The sequence below is a fragment of the Bos grunniens genome, chromosome 9, assembly GCF_055505025.1.
Source record: "Bos grunniens cultivar Pamir isolate PY7600 chromosome 9, Bosgru_T2T1.0, whole genome shotgun sequence".
Taxonomy (NCBI): Eukaryota; Metazoa; Chordata; class Mammalia; order Artiodactyla; family Bovidae; genus Bos; species Bos grunniens.
Window position 1 is genome coordinate 101,585,697 of NC_141173.1, and position 20,633 is coordinate 101,606,329.

Genomic DNA, 20,633 nt, shown 5'->3' on the forward strand with positions numbered 1-20,633 from the left:
GTCATCATTAAAACAATAAACACATCCAAGCAGTATAAAAGCTGGCCATTTAAAAGGCAAATATGATTTTGTAATTTAAATAACCCTTTTGTTTAAAAATTTGCATTTTCATATATCTTTCTCTAGGCACAATATGCCTTTCCACAATTTTCTGCCCCATAGCGTAGATCATTTCCATATGAGGCTGGTTTTGCAGTGTTTAAAAAATAAATATTTATTGAGTACTTACAATGTGCAAGGTATTGTGCAGATTATTTATTACAGCACAGCTTTCCTTACTTCATCTTCTTTTACTAAACTGACACACAAAGTGAAATAATTCGGGCAGGCTCGTCTCATTTCCAACAAACTATCCTCCAAGATCTTTCTAGCTATCACACTTCCTCTTTCTGGGTTCACACATGGAAATGCAAACACTCCCTATAACATCCTCCCCACAAAAACTGTCCTCCTCAAGACATTTTCAATGAAAGGGGGTGGAAGCAGAATAAGGTCTACTTGAGAAAAACACAGAATTTTTTTTTAAAAAAGTAGTAAGACGGTGAGGGAAAAGACACAGGATGTTCCAGAGAACCGCCACTACTTTAATCTGTAACCACATAAATGAAATCAAGAGATTTAACTGGCTTTCTACATCTCAAAGAAGATTGGGCAGTGCTTTCTCATGCCACTCACGCAAGCTCAGCACTACATTTTGTCTTTAAACAGTCTGCAGGGGCCAGACTACAGAATCTCACTGAATACGAAGGGGGTGTAATCAGATACACTCTTGCGATGAACTCTCTGGAAAAGGAGGTAGAAAGGGTCTTACCAGACCCCACCCCTGGCGGCACAATTAAAGGTTTTTTTCACGCCCTTTCACTGCCAACCGCCTCACCCTGGTTCCTACCAATGCACCCTGCAATGCGCTCACTTCTTGGCCTGTTCTCATCGCTGGACGGTGAGCCCCAGGGGACGCTTCACTCACAGTCTCAGTTGCAGCAGCAGTCTAGCCCTGCACAGGGTCACTTTCAAAATCATCTTCCTATAAGAACAAGGTTTTCTTCCAGCATAACTGACTACTGTTGCAATCACACGTTGCTATTCTTAATAACTGTTTAACTCCTGAGTATATGTATCCAGTACTTTAAAGGATTATTTGGTTAACTAGTATAGAGAACAGATTTGGGAGATATGGAGCGATACATTCAAATATTTATAAAATTTAAAAGAAAACTATCCTTGTCAAACTAAAGTGAAAGTGAAAAGTCGCTCAGTCGTGTCCGAGTCTTTGCGACCCATGGACTGTATCCATGGAATTCTCCAGGCCAGAATACTGGAGTGGGCAGCCTTTCCCTTCTCCAGGGGATCTTCCCAACCCAGGGATCAAACCCAGGTCTCCCACATTGCAGGAGGATTCTTTACCAGCTAAGCCACAAGGGAAGCCCAAGAATACTGGAATGGGTAGCCTATCCCTTCTCCAGAGGATCTTCGCGATCCAGGAATCAAACCAGGGTTTCCCGCATTGCAGGCGGATTCTTTACCAGCTGAGGCACCACTAAAACAGTCTACAATTCCTTTCATTTTCTAAGTATGCTCAATTTTGTATTTAACAGACATCATATATATATTTTTAACTTTTTATTTTATATTGGAGTGTAACCGATTAACAATGTTGACATCATGTAATTTGAGATCATGTTATTACCCATCATTATATAGCAAGTTGAAATTTGCATCTTGTCTTGAGCACAACTCAGTCACACTTAAAAGTTTCAAACATCTCAAATTATTTTCAAATGTGTAAGGTTTGTAACAAATGAAATATGCCATGTCAAGCTTTATTCTTACTATCAGTGCTATGAACCTTTTGAAAAAAACACGCCTGTCTCTGATGTACGTATGTTTCTTTCTTTCTCCTTTTTCCCCTCCCTTCCAATCCACACATACACGCACACACATTCATACACAGCTGTGGACATGTACTTTAAAGACCATTTTGTGCTTCAATATCCAAAGCTCTCTTTTTAAAAAATTAACCTCTTTCGTCTTGTAAAAATTATGTTAGCAAGTTACAGAAGCTTTCCTATGTAGAGTAAGGAAAGTTGGCCTCCAGCACAATACTCAGTAGCATAGCTCTAACAGTGTGATATTTAAATGACGATCACTTCTGAACTTTAAGTGTAGCATTTCTGTCACACTAAAAAACTTCCAGAAAAGTAGTATACACGTTTGCTTATATAAAAGTTTTCCGTAAATTAAAATTATGTACAAACGTTAATTTCTATGCTGAAAACAACATTCACAGAAATGAGAAGTCATAATCAGCCAAAGATAAATTCATCTAAATCCAAAATTAAAACACTACAATATCCAAAGTCAATATATTAATATAGATTCAACTCAGGGGGAAATTCATTTGACTTCACATGTTTTTCTTTTGAGTCCACCTTCTGTTTTTCATTAATATAACCATATCCTAAGTTTATGAGTATAGATGAAACATCTAATGCAACTCACTTTTCCTACTGCACACATATAAAAATTGTTTCAATAATACATTTTGCAAAATGTAATAATGTAATAATATAATATATTTTTGAAATATATACGGAATGTTTTTATCATCGATAATAATACTTGCATAAAATCAAGTCTAATACTAACTTCCAGATTTTTCAATGTGGTCATATCTAAATAAATTTTCAATTTTTTGACTAAAGATCATTTTTTTAAAGATCATTCTTTTGTATTTATTTCCTCTCATTCTAACTTATTTTATCTTTTTAAGCAGAATAGAATTCTTACAGAATTAATGTACTAATATTTGTCTATATTTTACTTTTAGCATTTTTTGTTAAGTGACAAACACCTTTTTTGTCACTATGAGATAGAAAAAAATCCAACACTCAATCTGAATGAGGTCTTACCTTCTGACTTCTTGTTTTTCCGCTTCAGCCATTTTTCTACAGTCTCTGCACTAACGCTTTCAGACACAAATTCATCTAAAACCTGAGGGTGGAGAGAAAGATAGGCCTTCACTTTTTCATCTGTCAAATCTGTAAAAGAATCGAACAGAATAAAATTAACCAATGTGACATCTTCATCTACATCAAAGATATGGAAAAATGACATGTTGTGCAAATAGATGTAGCACATAAATATTTTTAACGATATACACACACACAGTGGACTATGATTCAACCATAAGGAGGGATGAAGTTCAGTTACAACGTGGAGAAGCCTTAAGAATAGTATGGTAAATAAAATCAGCTAGACACAAAGGGCGAGTATTATATGATTCCACCTATGGGAAACCTCTGGACCGGGTAAATTCATAGAGACAAAGCAGATTAGTGGCTTCCAGGAGCTGAGGAAAAGGCGAAGGAGGAATTCTCTACTTTGCGGATACAGAGTTTCTGGTTTGGGAAGTAGATAGGGGTGATGGTGGCCCACATTGTGAGTATCATTAATGCCACTGGATTATAGACTTGATATGCTTAAAACAGCAAATTCTGTGTTATTTACGTTTCACCACTTTGAAAAAGTAGAGAAAAAAGAAAAAACTTCAGAAATTTTAACCTATAGATATGTCATCGTGTTACACAGCCGTTTTCCAACGATGAACTTCAGTGTCGCAGTTGAATCAGCGCTGTATTCTAGCGCCTGCGGTTAAGCCTACAAAGTACTTCTACTTTACGTGATTATCACACATTTAACACTTAACAGAAGTGACGCTCTAGTAAGAGTATCAAACAGGAGCGTAAAGGACTAACAGACTTCGGGTGCTAAAAATATGGTTAGTGAATAAGTTCTTCTCTTTTACTGTTTACAGCACAAATTCTCCTTTTTCTCAGGGCCACTAAATCCAATAATACAACTGACTTCAGTCCAAAATAATCTCAACATTTTTTCATTGATATTCATATATGTAGTCCATTTCAAAAAAATAATCTTCCAAGTCTAATAATAACTGTTGAACAGACATAGAATTTTCAAAGAACTTTCGCAGATCTTCACTTAAAAAATATAAAATCATACATTATCAAACTGTTGCTTCAGGTTGGTATGCCATTTCACTAAAGCACTCAAAATCACAGGCTATCGGTAGTCATTACTCAGTGATTTTAATTATTTAAAATAATTATTCAGAGTACTACTGAATACTCTGTGAATTATTCAATAAATTACCATCTTTAGGGATGGTTAGGTGGGAAAGGCAATGGAAATTCTTACTTTTAGATGCAGAAAAGACAAAACCAAGCATACCATTATGACTTCAGAGAACAGGCTGCATGCCTGCAGCACCAGACAAGGCACAGAACTTAGACGTATTAATTAATTCTGCTGGGGACTAAAGTCACAGTTGCATGATTCCACAACAGAATGGTATTACTGAGAAAGCAAATGATTTATTTCAATTAATTCAATTCAATTATTAGCTAAGCACTTGATTTAAATGATATAGATCTCTTATACATAATTATGTAGTTGAATTAGATTATTAAAGAAACAAGACCCAGTCCATGTTCACCCTGCAAAGAGCCTCAGGGATGTAAAATCCAATTTGAGAAATTCTATAAGGTACTGAAAGATATGAGACTCATTAAAGTAAGAGAGAGCTCTCTTGACAAAGCAAGTTCGAGTCTCCAGATACAAAAGGCACAGAACAGAAGTAATCTGAGAACTGATCTGACTTTAAGAAAACAAAGTAATGTTCACACTCAGATCATGCCCATGATGGTGGAGCAAATTCAGCACTTGATTCCTTCTTAAAGCTTCCTTGTATCACTTTTGTGACATAATATGGTTCCTAACTTTCTATTTGCTCTTCACCTCTGCTTTCTCTACAATAATCTACAATGATGACAGCAAAATCTGAATCAAGAATTTTTGTATATTTTTCATCTCTAGTTTGGAAATTCTTCCATCACCCCAAGCTCCATCTTGACTCAAAACTATGTGAGTCATCTCCTTCCCACTTATTCCCAAAGTGATTTTAACTCTTTTTCCTGTTACTATTATTCTCCATTCTTCCAGAAACCCAGGCTGAAAACGTAAAGTCATAATTGACTCACTGTCACCTCATTTCATCTTAGTGCATATTGTGTGTGTGTGTGTGTGTGTGTGTGTGTGTGTAGTCACTCAGTCGTGTCTGACTTTTTGCGACCCAGTGGACTGCAGCCCACCAGGCTCCTCTGTCCATGGGGCTCACCAGGCAAAAATACTGGAGTGGGTTGCCGTTTCCTTCTCCAGGGGATCTTCCTAACCCAGGGATCGAACCCAGGTCTCCTGCATTGCAGGCAGACACTTTATCCTCTGAGCCACCAGAGAAGCCACAAGTCCTATTTGCCAAATTACGTATCAGATAAAGGAACTCTATCTGAGATATACAAAGAATGCTTAAACCTCAAAAAGAAAAAAAACACAATTATAAATGAGTCAAAGAGCTGACACTTTGTCACAGGAAGATACAGATATGGCAAATAAGAATATGAAACGATGATCATCTGTCACTAGTGAGTTAAACAAAAATGAGATTCCCCTATCTATTAGTTACAATCCAAAACACTGACTAATACAAATAACACGGAAAGAAACTTCACCTCATCAACTGTGTGGCTAGTTCATTGCCACAAGACAGGATACATGCTGAATGTGTTCCCCTTTACTGACCAGTTTTTACAATGAGTTGGTTCAGTAGCATTCTCCTGTAGGTGAAAAACTAAACATTTTACTACTTTGAACCCAGTCGCTCAGTCATGTCTGACTCTTTGCGACCCCATGGACTGCAGCCCACTAGGCTCCTCTGTCCATGGAATCTCCAGGCAAGAGTACTTGAGTGGGTTGCCATGCCCTCCTCCAGGGGATCTTTTCAACCCAGGGATCAAACCTGTGTCTCTTGCATCTCCTGCATTGCAGGCGGACGCTTTGCCACTGAGCCACCAGGGAAGCCCAGATATCTCACGAGAAATGTACAAGCTACTGCATTTTAAAGTCTCTTGGAATGTTCTTCTCTGATTATGTCACTGACTCAATACACATTTAGGTTTACCTCAGATGGTATCTGTAAATGTGTCTTTATGACAAACTGTTATTCTAAAAATGGGTATCTACATGCTGAAGAATTTTATTTTTTTAATTCTGGAATCTTGCCACTTTCAGATTCATTAAAATTACAAAATCACCTTCAAATCAGAGGCTGAAGGACTATTGTTTTTCTCAGAGGGATACTTTTAAATTAATTACAAGTACTGAAGGATCTATTGCTAGAAATAGGAAAAAAAAACACAATTTTTCAAATATTAACTCTGCTATCTTAATTGGCAAATAAAATCTCTATTATCTGTCTGTACTCTTTTTGCAAAAGCAGTGGAAACCGCATGGCAGGAGCCCAGCACCCTCCCCCGCCCGCCCCTGCTCCCGAGCCCCCATTCCATGGTGCCCTTATGCTACCCTAACTCAGCTCTGCTCTGTCTTAAAAGAACTCTTTTTTCTGAGGGAAGGTGTCTTACCATTAAGTCCTCTCCTGCCCCATTATCCAACTCAATAGAGTTGAGTAGCTAACCTCAACTGGATTAGAAGAAACCATATATTTCAAAATTCTACGGTATATTTTACTAATAATCTTTTCTCTGGCTCATCACAATAACTGTCTCAACTTCATATTTTCCCATATGCTTACTCCAGATGTAAAGAACAAGTAAATAATTTTCAGCTTCTTAAAGTCTTCATTCAACTGTTAGATAGCTTTGGATTAAAAATAAGCAACCAGAAATTTAAAAAAAAAAAAAAAAAAACCCTCACATGCTATTAAACACTGCGCTGTAATCGTTCAATTGTCAAAGAACAACCTGAGCTGAGAGGGGGCTGAAACGCGCGTCACCATGAAGAGTCGCGAACGACGACAAATGATTAGCTGAGAGAACACATGATTCCTGGTGGACATGATTAACTCTTCAAAAGACAATGCGTGGGCTTCCCTGGTGGTCCGGGGGTTGAGAACCCAGCTTGCAGCGCACAGGACACGGGGTGGATCCCGGTCTGAGAAGACGCCACGCGCCGCAGAGCAACCAACCCTGCAGGCCGTAACTACTTGGGCGCGCTGCAGGGCCCACGCCGCAAGAGAGTCCGCGCGCTGCTAAGATCGAGCACGGCCAAATCAATTAACATGTGCGTTTCTAAAATGACCATTGAAAACATATGTTTTAAGAAGTAAACTTTCTAAGTGCAGGGGAACAACATCTGTCAAGTTAAAAGAAAACAAGGTTCTCATGTCATGCTAAGCAGCGGTGGGTGGTTACACTGCTCAACGGCAAGGCTGTGCTAAACGTCGTGTGTGCGTGCGTGTACACGCAAGCTGCAGGTGATCATTCTCCTGGGTTGCATATATGTTCCTATGCACAGCCTTCTTTACTCAGCCAAAATCAAGCGCAGTTTAGCAAGGGAATGAGCTTAAAGTCAGGCAAATGTGCCTTCTTGTCCCACACTCAGCTTTGTACACCTTCCCACTCCTGAGTATCTCTCTCTCTCTCTCTCTCCCATCTCTACTCCAATCACGTGATCTCCTTCCTTAATACAAAGATACAACAGCTAGACCATCAGTTAGTCACTGTCTGCCCCTCCCCACAACACTTCTCAGTATATGATTCCAGGGTATTATACAAGGTATTATAAAAGTTGGCTTAAAACTCAACATTCAGAAAACTAAGATCATGGCATCTGGTCCCATCACTTCATGGCAAATAGATGGGAAAGAGTGGCAGATTTTACTTTTTTGGGCTCTAAAATCACTGCAGATGGTGACTGCAGCCATGAAATTAAAACACACTTACTCCTTGGAAGAAAAGTTATAACCTACCTAGACAGCATATTAAAAAGCAGAAACATTACTTTGCCAACAAAGGTCCATCTAGTCAAAGCTATGGTTTTTCCAGCAGTCATGTGTGGATGTGAGTTGGACTATAAAGAAAGTTGAGCACCAAAGAACTGATGCTTTTGAACTGTGGTATTGGAGAAGATTCTTGAAAGTCCCTTGGACTGAAAGGAGATCCAACCAGTCCGTCCTAAAGGAAATCAACCCTAAGTATTCATTGGAAGGACTGATGCTGAAGTTGAATCTCCAATAGTTTGGCCCCCTGATTCGAAGCACTGACTCATTTGAAAAGACCCTGATGCTGGGAAAGATTGAAGGCAGGAGGAGAAGGGGACGATGGACGATGAGATGGCTGGATGGCGTCACCAACTCAATGGATATGAGTTTGAGTAAACTCCGGGAGCTGGTAATGGACGGGGAGGCCTGGCGTGCTGCAGTCCATGGGGTCACAAAGAGTTGGACATGACTGAGCGACTGAACTGAACTGAACTGAGGACTAATAATCCAGGGCATCATGTGCTTGGCACAGAGTAAACGCTCAACAAAAGTTGGTTGAATAAATGAATCCTAGCACCAGAACCATAAGAAAGGAAAAAAAACACAGAGCAGCGTGAAGGCCACAGTGAGCATGCGGAAGCCCTTGTTAGGGCTGGACAGAGCTACAAGCCCGGGAGCCCACCTCCTAGAGCCCAACTGCCTCTTGTTCTTGACACTTGCCCTGAGCTTATTATGCTTTAATGGGATTGCTCCTGACCACTGCTGTCTCCCAAATCGGAACTACAGAACACATTTCACATCAGACTGTAGACTGAGAAACCTGACTGCTAAACCCTGGACTTTGACAACAAGGCAGGAAGAAATCTCTAGAGCAGGAACCACTTGGAACCACCCATTAGACCTGAGAGTAAGTCTAACTTGAGACCCCATTTTTCCCCACGCTTCCTTCATTTCCTCAAACCTGCCCAGTCCTTCCCCATCTGCCGTCTCCTCTGGAGTCTGCCTGAGTCTTCTCCACGCTTCACCACTTGTCTAAGTGAGACATTTAGCTGATGGAAGAGCAATTTCCTCAGAGATAACTTCCCTGAGCACATGCTCTCCATTCACTCCGCTGCTCTACAGTTCTCTCTCACTCCACATCACCCATCCCAAGTAGAGATAACTTCCCTGAGCACATGCTCTCCATTCACTCCGCTGCTCTGCAGTTCTCTCTCGCTCCACATCACCCATCCCAAGTTGAACTCTATTCTCCTATTGTTCTCTTACTGGACTCCAGCCTCTGGGCAGACAACGAGCTCCACGACGGCAGTAGCTGGCCTGTGTCACTCTCCACCGTCCGCGGAGCATGGTCCTGGCTCCAAGCAGGACAGGCTTGACACGCACGCCTGAGACTGTTCTGAGGGTCTGCCTGCAGGCCTGGCCTTTGGCTGGCACCAGAGAACTTGGCTTGGAGCATGATGCCAGTGAGGTGCTGGGCCCAGAATGCTTGCGCAAACAGTGTGATTTATGCCAAACACCTGCTTTCATTCTGGGAGTCTGTATTCTGGACAGCCGCAGGCAGAGCCTGCCTATGTGAGGAGCCCCCAGCAAGAATGCCGGTGCTGAGTCTCTAGTGAGTTTCCCTAGTCAGCAGTATTGCACACACGCCATCACAGTCATTGCTGGGGGTGATCAGACGAGTCCTGTGTGACCCTCTCGGGGAGGACTCCTGCCAGATCCCCCAGTCTTCACCCTGTGCACCGCCCCCTTGGCTGGTTCGCACTGCACCCTCTCCTGCCGTAAGAAGTGCTGACCGTAAGCATGACTATGTGTCCCGGAGCCCCAGAAAATCACTGAGCTTAGAAGCAGTCTTGGGAATCCCCGGCACAGGGACCATCAACAATAATACATGAATCCATAGACATCGTTTGTCTTACGTGACACCACAGACGTGCAGCCATGCGGCTGCAAACTGCCCAGTCCTGCAAGATCACAGAGGCAGCCAGGTCAGAAAGCAAGTGTCCCAACAAGGGGCCCCGCCTCTCAGCGGCCCGTGCCCCCCACTCCTCCTCCCTGACACCAGATGAGGTTCGTTTTTTTCTTCACACTACTTTCCTGTTTCTTTTCCCACTGAAACAGTTTAAATATACTGTTTTCTGTAAAATGAGAATTTTTTTTTATTATCCAAACATGCTTTTCTAATTTAGACACCCTTCAATCCACCTCTAATGAAGCTCCAAGTCTGGAATTAGATCCCTGTATATACTATAATATGAACCCTTTAAGTCAAAGCTCTTCCCCACAGTGTACTGGTGTACATGAGCTTATAAATGTAAGGATTCACAGAGCAGTTCCTCCTTCCATTCATCAAATAAGGGAAGCGGGCAGTGGGTTCTAACATTCATTTCCTTTGGGCTTCTTTATTTAAAAAGGCAGAGTCCCTCATACGCAATGCATAGAGATTACCTGGTAAGAGATGCAATGGGTTTTCAGTTATCAATAAAATGACCCAAAAATTACAACAAAAATGAACAGATGAGATGCCTTTTTGGATTTCTGTCAAACCCCATAGGGAATGATACCATTCTTTTTAACCAAAGAGGAAAAACAGGGAGCAGAATGTCATTTTTCACAGAAAGCCCTAAAATTCATGGGACCCATTCCCAATGAGCCCAAGCAAAGTTGATAGAGAACAATAAAGCTGGAGACACCACAATCCCTGATTACAAATGTTATTACAAAGTTATAGTAATAAAAACAGTATGGTACTGACTTAAAAGGCTTCCCAGGCAGCTCAGCAGTAAAGTATCTACCTGCAACGCAGGAGATGCAAGTTTGATCCCTGGGTCAGGAAGATCCTCTGGAGAAGGAAATGGCAAGCCCCTCCAGTACTCTTGCCTGGAAAATCCCATGGACAGAGGAGCCTGGGGTCTACGGTCCATGGTGTTGCAAAGAGTCAGACATGACTGAACACTCACCCACTGACAAACAGACAAACAAACCAAGGAGACAGAATCAAGAGCCCAGAGTTAAACCTTCAAATACGGAGTCAACTAATCTTTGATGAGAGAGTCAAGAAGACTCAGTGGGGAAAAGATAATCTCTTAGATAAACAATGTTGGGAAAGCTGGATGACCACATGCATGAGAACTGAAGGGAACCTTACCTCACACCACTCATGAATTAACTCAAGATTGGAGTTAAGACTTAAACAGGAGATGGGAAACAACAAAACTCCTAGAGGAACACACAGGTGAAAGCTCCTTGACGTGATGTTGGCAAAGTTGTTCTGGACGACACAAGCAACAAGAGCAAAAATAAAAAAGGGGGACTGCACCCAACTAGAAAGCTTCTGCATGTCAGAAACAATCAGCCAAACAAAAAGGCAACCTGCAGAACTGGAGAAAAACATCCATCTGATAAATGGTTGATATCCACAACATAAGAGCAATTCATCCACCTCAGTGGCAAAAAAAAAATCCAATTAAAAATGAGTGTGGGACTCAAACAGACATTTTTCCAGAGAAGACATACAGGGCGAATAGATGAATATACACAAAGGTACCAAACATCACTAATAATCAGGTAAATGAAAATCAAAAGTGCAGTGAAGCTTCACCTCACACCTGTTAGTCTGGCTGTCATCAAAATGACAAGAGGGAACGTGATTATACCTGTACACTGTTGGTGGGAATGCAAACTGGTGCAGCCGGCATGGAAAATGGTATGAAGGTCCCTCGAAAAGTTAAAAATAGAACTCATGCGATCCAGCAGTCGTACTCCTGGGTATATACGTGAAGGAGATAAAACCGCTCCCTTTAAGGGATGCATCTGGGGGAGCCCTGGCAGTCCAGTGGTTAGGACTCCCCGCTTCTATCCAGGGGCACAGGTTGGAGCTCAGGTCAGGGAACTAATACCCTGAAAGCCACAGGGTACTACATAAAAGAAGAAGAAGAAGAGATATATCTGTGCTGCCTTTTTTTACACAGATTCATCAGAACACTTTTTTCTAATTGCAGGATAATTGCTTTACAGTGTTGTACTGGTTTCTACCGTACGACAGTGTGAATCAGCCATAAGTATACATGTGTCCCCCGGCTTCTGAGCCTACCTCCCAACCCGCCCTACCCCACACCTCTAAGCTGTCAGAGAGCACCAGGTGAACTGCCTGTGCTTACAGCAACTTCTTAGAGCTTCCTCGCTCACACACGGCCACGTGCACGTTCCAGCGTCACTCTCTGAGTGCATCCCGTCTTCCCCCTCTGGGTCCACGTGCACGTTCCAGCATCACTCTCTGAGTGCATCCCGTCTTCCCCCTCTGGGTCCACAAGTCTGTCCTCTCCGTCTGTGTCTCTACTCCTCCCCTGCAAACAGGGTCATCAGTGCTATTTTCTAGATTCCATATATATGCATTAATGCATGATATTTGTTTTTCTCCTTCTTTCTAACTTCTTTCACTGTATAATAGGCTCTAGATTCACCCACCTCACTAGAACTGACTCAAGTCCATTTTTATGGCTGAGTGGCGTTCCATTCCATGTATGTACCACAGCTTCTTCAACCACTCACCTGTCGACGGGCGTCTAGGTTGTTTCTATGTCCTGACTGTTACAAACAGCGCTACGCGTCCACAACGGGACTGCTGGGTCATATGATTTTATTCCTAGCTCATCGTCTTCTTTGCAGCGCTACTCATAATTACCAAATCATGGGAACAACCTTAGGGTCCATTTCAGATAAGTGGATAAAAAGCATCACACACACACACATATACACACAATGGAATATTATTCAGCCATAAAAAGGAAAGAGAGCCTGCCTTTGTGACAACATGGATGGAACTTGAAGGCATTATGCTGCATTACATACTACATGATTTCATTTGTACATGGAATCTAAATAAATCAGACTCAAAGAGAAAGTATTGGTGATTGCCAGGGGCTTGTAGCTGGGGGTATGGGAGATGTTGGTCAATGGTTGTCTGTGTGTTACTCACTCAGTCACATCCCACTCTTTGCAACCCCAGGGACTGTAGCCTGCAAGGCTCTTCTTTCCATGGGATTCTCCAGGCAAGAATACTGGAGTGGGTTGCTAGTCCCCTCTCCAGATCTTCTGGGGATAGAACCTGGGTCTCCAGCACTGCAGGCCGATTCTTCCATCTGAGCCACCAGGGGAGCCCTTTGGTCAATGGTTACAAACTTCCAACTATAAGATGAAACAGTGAATAAAGCCTGGGGATCTAATATACAGTGTTGTGACTGTAATTAACAGTACTGTATTATATACTTAAAAGTTGTTGAGAGTAGATCTTAAAAGTTATCAACACACACACACAAAGGTAATTAAGTGAGGGGATGGAGGTGTTAACTAACCTGATTGTGGTAATATCTTCTTAATATATAAGTATCTGAAGTCACCATGTTGTATACCTCAAGGATACATATACATCTACAATACTTCCATAAAGCTGAGGAAAGTTTTAAATGTCTTATAATAATTATTCTTGCATGTTAATTATCTATTTGTATAACCTAAATAATTTCTTCCACCCAGGTACATTCTTACTGAAAGAAGATTCGTCTATGACCTAAAAAGGAGTCATTTAATGAAACTTAATTGAATATACCACTAGGATTTTGACCTACATAACTGATTACTCATTCCAAGCGCATTCACAGCCTGGGGAGGGTGACCTGGCTGCAAAGAAGACACTGTTTCCATCGTTTGTAATCTGCATTTATCAGAAGGCAAATCCCACACTGTTGTATTTCTAAACCAAAGTGAAATTACATGTTTTCCCTTAGCCGAGGGTTATCTATGAGAGTTTCTTGAATTGAGAAAGCCAAATTTTTATTAAGTTGCTCAAAGTGATAAGATAAAGATGAAAACAACGATTCTGGAGTACAATTACACGAGTAAGCTTCACGATGCAAACCTTTACCCTTCTCATGATTCAGGAAATGCCAGCACCACGGCGAAGCCTAACACGGAAGCAGACCCCCAGCCACAGGCTATGCAGTGTGGAGGGTTTAGGACTCTCACCTCTTTAACTCAAGTCCAGCTAGAAATTCAGAGTAACCTGGTGGGGCATCTTGGCCCTCCAGGTTCTGAGTCACCATAAGCTCAAGCACAAGCAAGTCGCTACAACCCCTAGGCCTCACTGTGCTCACTGACAAAGACGGCGGCAATAGCTGCCCGACCCCACAGGGACACGACGCGCGGAAAGAGCTGCACATATAGTATGTTACTAATGGAAAATCATTTAGTAACGTCCACCTTCATCGAAACAGTGGGCACCTTTCCATCGGGAAGCATTAAGAGATTTAAGATTTTTACAGATATCTAATAATGCTACTGTTGAAGTGTTGTTCGACTTCACAAAACCTGTATTTACCTATATTTAAGGAACATTTCATCTAGGTGTGTTTCAGAACAGTAACACATTTTACACCTACCCAAGAGCTCTTAAATCAAATCGATAAAATGTCTAGCTGCCACCATGTTAACTAGAAAGTGCGTTTGAACACTGATCTCAAAGGAACCGAGCAGGTCTAATCTGAGAGTTTTCAGGCAGGATCACGTAGGAATGGCTAGCAGAGGCTGGATCACGCCGATTAAGCAGCGGAGAGTCAGAGGAACAGGGAGGCCATGGGCAAGCATACAGGACACCGCGCAGTGTGCAAAGGGTTAAAAAGTCAGCTGAAGATACATCTGTGAGTGAACTCGAGACCTGTCTTGAAGGAAGTGGTCGATGAGCCAGAAGGTGGGCAAAAAAATAGGAAAGGAGTAAGCAGCCTAGAGATATAAACAGAAGTAACCCAAGAGCGTTCACTGCTTTGGCTTTGAAGACAGCTCAGATGGGCAAAGCTCTGTTTCTGAATGATGCTGACACAGCTCAAATGGCTCAAGAGTTGGGGAAGCTGATTTGGATTAAAGGCCCAAGGACTGAGTAGGCTGAGTAGTCATGACTTTGGAAAGTGGCAGGGAGAATCAATATGTCACTAATATGATTCACAAGGTATTAATAGCATTAACCAAATGGCTAAGATCAAATCCTGTCACCAGAAAGGGAAAGTGGCTTCTCAAATGTCAGGCAAGAGATAAACCTAATACTAAGTGAACACATTCTGCTCTTTCCCACAATGCATATGACGACTCCGGACAAACACTTTAGCGGCCAAAGGGCAAGTACAACCTACACATTTAAAGCAGCAATAACAAGAGAAAAGCAAAATTTACCACTATATACTGGGATTTTCAGTAAAGTATTTGATTAAAAATGTGAAAAAACTAATAAATGCTCCCACAGAAATAAACCTTATATTAATAGTAGCATATGATGTTTTAAAAAAACTTTAAAATATATGGAAAGGAATGAAAGTAGATTTCCTGTGATGCAATTTAATCTGGTGTAATAAAAAAGAATAAAGGAGAAAAGAGAAATACAAAAAAGAGACTGATATAATAAATATACAGGTAGACTTTTAATTAATAACTTCACTGTTCACTCTTTATATAGGACTAGCAGAGTAACAACTGTAATTTCCTACAGTCACTTTAAACTCTGGTGAAATACACTTTTCAGTATTCACATCTGCACTTTCACTTATCTCAGTCTAAAACAATCATGTTATAAAAGAGAAAGCGCACAGAAGCCCATCGCGCAGGCGTTTCTATAAACCATCCCTTTTTACTTGTCAAAGGAGATTTTTTTTAAATCAAGTATTCACCTACATAATTGAAACAAAAAAATCCAAGAATATAAAATCTTTCTTAAAATGACTTAAAGACATACGTTTCCCTTCTTTCCTAAAAAACTTAAGCTTCTTAATTATTTTTATAACAACTCGATCCAGAAATGGTATTTTCTACATGTTCTCTACAAAGTAAATCACTATTTATACAGCTCTATGCATTGGAGAAGGAAATGGCAACCCACTCCAGTGTTCTTGCCTGGAGAATCCCAGGGACGGGGGAGCCTGGTGGGCTGCCGTCTATGGGGTCGCACAGAGTCGGACACGACTGAAGTGACTTAGCAGCAGCATTCAATGTAATTCACTTAAAAATATTATTAAAGTCTTACTCTGCCAGGCATTCTACTGTGTTTTAGGCTGAATCTGGAAATTCAAAAACAAGTAGGAAGATGCACAGTCAGACGGATAACCATGCTTCATGGATGAGACGGCCCACTGACTGAGCACAGAGTTTGGCTCAGATGAATTCTAAACACTGAGATTCGTTTATTCACCCAATAAATGTTTATTGAGTGACTATTATGAACCAGGCATAACTATGGTTGATACACACAATAAACAAACAACATCCTTAACCTTACGGAGTTTTAAAATGCTGTCTAATGTCAGGTAATGTCAGCCAACAGAAACTAGGAACATTTAAACAACAGTGAAACAACAGGATTTGTCACAGGTGGCTCCACTGTTTCTGGCTTAGGTAATGGACACTCATATGAAATACAGAAGTTAGTGGAAGATTTGTGGAAAAGAAAATGGTTTGGGGTCTGCTAAATTGCAGCTGCCTATCAGAGTATCTACATGGTAATTTCCAGGAAAAAGCAGGAAATATAAATCTGCAGCTCAGAAGAAGGAAGTTCTGTAGGAGCTAAGAGGTGGACACTTGGAAGTCATTCATACTGATAACAGATTTACAAATGGACAAGAGTTTCCAGGAATACTTCATTCCACCAGAAATGCTCATTCCCATCCCCATACTATTTTTTAAATCATGGAAGGAAACTGTGTTATACACTGTCTCCTTAGAAAGACTGAGTCATTCTAGAAAAATGTAAAACATGTATGTATAGGCTTCTGTCAACTGGATTGCATAGTAATTACTTGGATCAATCCTTCTTTATATCAAGATTCAAAACCACAGACATATTCACTTAAGTGATAGGCATAACTCTAAGATGCCCCCAAGACTTTTCTCTGGTGTACACACCCTGCATAATTTGCAGACTGTGAATATAATGGAATTTTACTCTCATGATTAAGTTATGTTACATTGTTCAGTTCAGTTCAGTCACTCAGTCAAGTCCAACTCTTTGCAACCCCATGGACTTCCCTGTCCATCAGCAACTCCTGGAGTTTACTTAAAGTCATGTCCATTGAGTTGGTGATGCCATCCAACCACCTCATCCCCTGTCGTCCCCTTCTCTTCCCACCTTCAATCTTTCCCAGCATCAGGGTCTTTTCAAATGAGCCAGTTCTTAGCATCAGGTGGCCAGAGTATTGGAGCTTCAGCTTCACCATCAGTCCTTTCAATGAATATTCATGACTGATCTCCTTCAGGATGGATTGGTTGGATCTCCTTGCAGTCCAAGGGACTCTCAAGAGTCTTCTCCAACACCACAGTTCAAAAGCATCAATTCTTCAGCACTCAGCTTTCCTTATACTCCAACTGTCATATCCATACATGACTACTGGAGAAACCACAGCTTTGACTAGATGGACCTTTGTTGGCAAAGTAATGTCTCTGCTTTTTAATGTGTTGTGTAGGTTGGTCATAACTTTTCTTCCAAGGAGCAAGGGTTTTTTTAATTTCATTGTTGCAATCACCATCTGCAGTGATTTTGGCGCCCAAAAAAATAAAGTTTGACACTGTTTCCACTGTTTCCCCATCTATTTGCCATGTAGACCAGATGCCATGATCTTAGTTTTCTGAATGTTGAGTTTTAAGCCAACTTTTTCACTCTCCTTTTTCACCAAGAGGCTCTTTAGTTCTTCTTCACTTTCTGCCATAAGTGTGGTGTCATCTGAATACCTGAGGTTATTGATATTTCTCCTGGCAATCTTGATTCCAGCTTGTGCTTCATCCAGTCCAACATTTCTCATGATGTAGTCTGCATTTAAGTTAAACAAGCAAGGTGACAATATACAGCCTTGACGTACTCCTTTTCCTATTTGAAACCAGTCTGTTCCATGTCTAGTTCTAACTACTGTTTCTTGACCTGCATACAGATTTCTCAGGAGGCAGGTCAGGTGGTCTGGTATTCCCATCTCTTTAAGAATTTCTTTAGTTTCTTGTGATCCACACAGTCAAAGGCTTTGGCATGGTCAGTAAAGCACAAGTAGATGTTTTTCTTGAACTCTCTCACTTTTTTGATGATCCAATGGATGTTGGCAATGTGATCTCTGGTTCCTCTGCCTTTTCTAAATCCAGCTTGAACATCTGGAAGTTCACGGTTCATATATTATTGAAGTCTGGCTTGGAGAATTTTGAACACCATTTTGCTAGCGTGTGAGATGAGTGCAACACCAGACTAGTGGTCCACAGCACTGTGAGCCAATAAACGAGCATCGTTTCAAATCATTAAATTTGTGGCAATTTCTTATGCAAAAATAGTAAATTCACCTTTGAAGGTTGGATTGTTTTTCACATTAATCTCCTTAAAAGTAGAGGAGTATAGTGAAGTCGCTCAGTCATGTCCGACTCTTTGCCGCCCCATGGACTGTAGCCTACCAGCCTCCTCCGTCCACGGGATTTTCCAGGCAAGAGTACTGGAGTGGGTTGCCATTTGCTTCTCCAGGGGATCTTCCTGACTCAGGGATCAAACCCCAGTCTCCCACATTGCAGGCAGACACTTTACCATCTGAGCCACCAGAGAAGCCCAGAGGAGTATGCTGCTGCTGCTGCTAAGTCACTTTACTCCTGTCTGACTCTGTGCGACCCCATGGACTGCAGCCTACCAGGCTCCTCCATCCATGGGATTTTCCAGGCAACAGTACTGGAGTGGGGTGCCATTGCCTTCTCCCCCAGAGGAGTATGAGTTCCCAAATTATGTGACCCATAACCAGTTTAGCAAAAAGCATACCTGTCAACTGTTGTTAAAGTTGAAAGATTTATTTTGTTTGTTTAACAGAAGTACAAACTCAGAAAAGTATATCACTACTTTCCCAATCTCAAATTAACTCCAAAAGACACTAACAGTTCTGGGGAATATGTGCATGTTTCTGAGGAAACACACCATCTGGTAGCAGGAAGTTCCTGAGAGGCCACAGTTTGTGGAAGCGCGCGTTCATTTTCCTAGCTACTGTAGCTCTCCCAGCTACAGAGGCCAGAACAGGCATCCAACCCAGGATTCCCTGAAGAGCCTACACAGAAGATTCTATTAGCCATTCAGTTACATGGCACCGCAATCAGGAAGACTCGCTCCAAAAGCAGTAGCATAAAGGAGATGCATTAGTCAGCTCGGGCTGTTATAACAAAATATGAACACATAGACTGGGCATCTGAAGCAACAGGATTTTATTTGCCCACAGTTCTGGGGACTGGGCAACCCAAGGTCAAGGTCCTCTCAGGGTTTGGTTCCTGGAGAGGCCTCCCGTCCAGCTGTCCTCACACGATGGAGAGAGAACGTTAGTTCCCTGGCATCCCCTCTTGCAGGACACCAATCCCATGGGATTAGGAGCACACTCTTACAACCTCATTTAACCTTAACTTCCTCCTTACTCCAAATACAGTCACATTCACGATTAGGGTTTCAACATACAGATTTTTGGGAAACATAATTCAGTCCACAGCGGCAGAGAGTCCCAATCCAAATATCTTAAATTCCTTCACTTGGTAGGATAATATTATCCAAAAAGTATTTTAAATTTACTCGAATTTTAATATAACAATGAACATAAAAAAGTGCGCCAATATCATAAATTTAAGTCTGAAAGGGGGTTAAATACCTAATTGAGTAAGGATACAAGTGGTTACGAGGTTCAGTCAGCAGACACAGCGGGTACATAGGGAAGTGCCTGAGGGAAGAAGAGCCTGTGAACCATTAGCCAGTCAGCAACATCACTGGTAAAAAAGCATGGCTTCACTAGCGAATTGTCTAAAATATTTAAGAAGAAAATAATACCAATCCCATACAAAGTCAAGAGGGAAGATTTACCCACCATGTTATGAGGCATTCTACCCTGATACCAGACAGAAATGAGTGTGCCTCATGAGTGTAGAGCAAAAATCCTTAATAAAATATTAGCAAATTAAATCCAATAACATGTAAAAGGTCATATGCATCCCAATCAAGAGGGCCTTATCCTAGGAATATAAGGTTTGTATAACATCCAAAAATAAATTAACATAATACGCCAAGTGAATAAAGTACCAAAAAAAAATACAATTACCTAAATCAATACAGGTCAAATTACATGACAAAATACAACCACCACTCACGATGTAAACTCCCCACGAAGCAAACAGAAGGCGACCTTCTGAACCACATAAAAGGCATCTATAAAAAATCGACAGCGATAAACCATAGTTCATGGTGAAAAACTGAATCCTTTCCTAAGACACAGAATAAGACAAAGACGTCTGCTCTCACCACTTTTGTTCAAACGTGTACTGAAGGTTCTAGTCCGTATAACAGTGCAAAACAAAGAAAAATGCAGTAACGCAAGAAAAAAAGTAAAAGCAAACAGATTAGGAAGAAAGATGTAAAGTCGTCTTTATTCACAAACATACATAACCTTGCAGGTAAAAATCCTAAAGAACCTACAAAAACTACCAGAACAAATAAGTACAGGATACAAATAAATGATATATGATGTACATATGGACTAGAAGACCCAGTACAATTAAGGCATTTATTCTCTCCAAATTGATTTATAGTTTTGTTATAAGAAATCACTAAACTAATACAGAAATTTATACAGACTCAAGACCTAGAGTCTTGGGAACACACTTCAAGAACAATCTTGAAAATGAAAAAAAGAGAAGACTTGCACACCCGAGTCTGACACTGACAATAAAGCCGTGTATCTTACAAGCAAGTAAATTAATCAAT

The 20,633-nt window shown here is 41.1% G+C and overlaps 1 protein-coding gene across 6 annotated transcripts in view; it reads right to left on the reverse strand.

The window, feature by feature from the left end:
* PDE10A (phosphodiesterase 10A) overlaps positions 1 to 20,633 on the reverse strand; it is a 573,119-nt gene that overhangs the window by 148,693 nt on the left and 403,793 nt on the right. For all 6 annotated transcript variants that reach the window (XR_015133443.1, XM_086318697.1, XM_086318695.1 and 3 more), the window contains one exon: positions 2,910 to 3,038. Coding sequence is in view for 5 of the 6 variants with exons in the window: in XM_086318697.1 (XP_086174823.1) it covers positions 2,910 to 3,038 (129 nt within the window). In the remaining variant the exon portion in view is untranslated. The remainder of the gene's footprint in view (positions 1 to 2,909; positions 3,039 to 20,633) is intronic.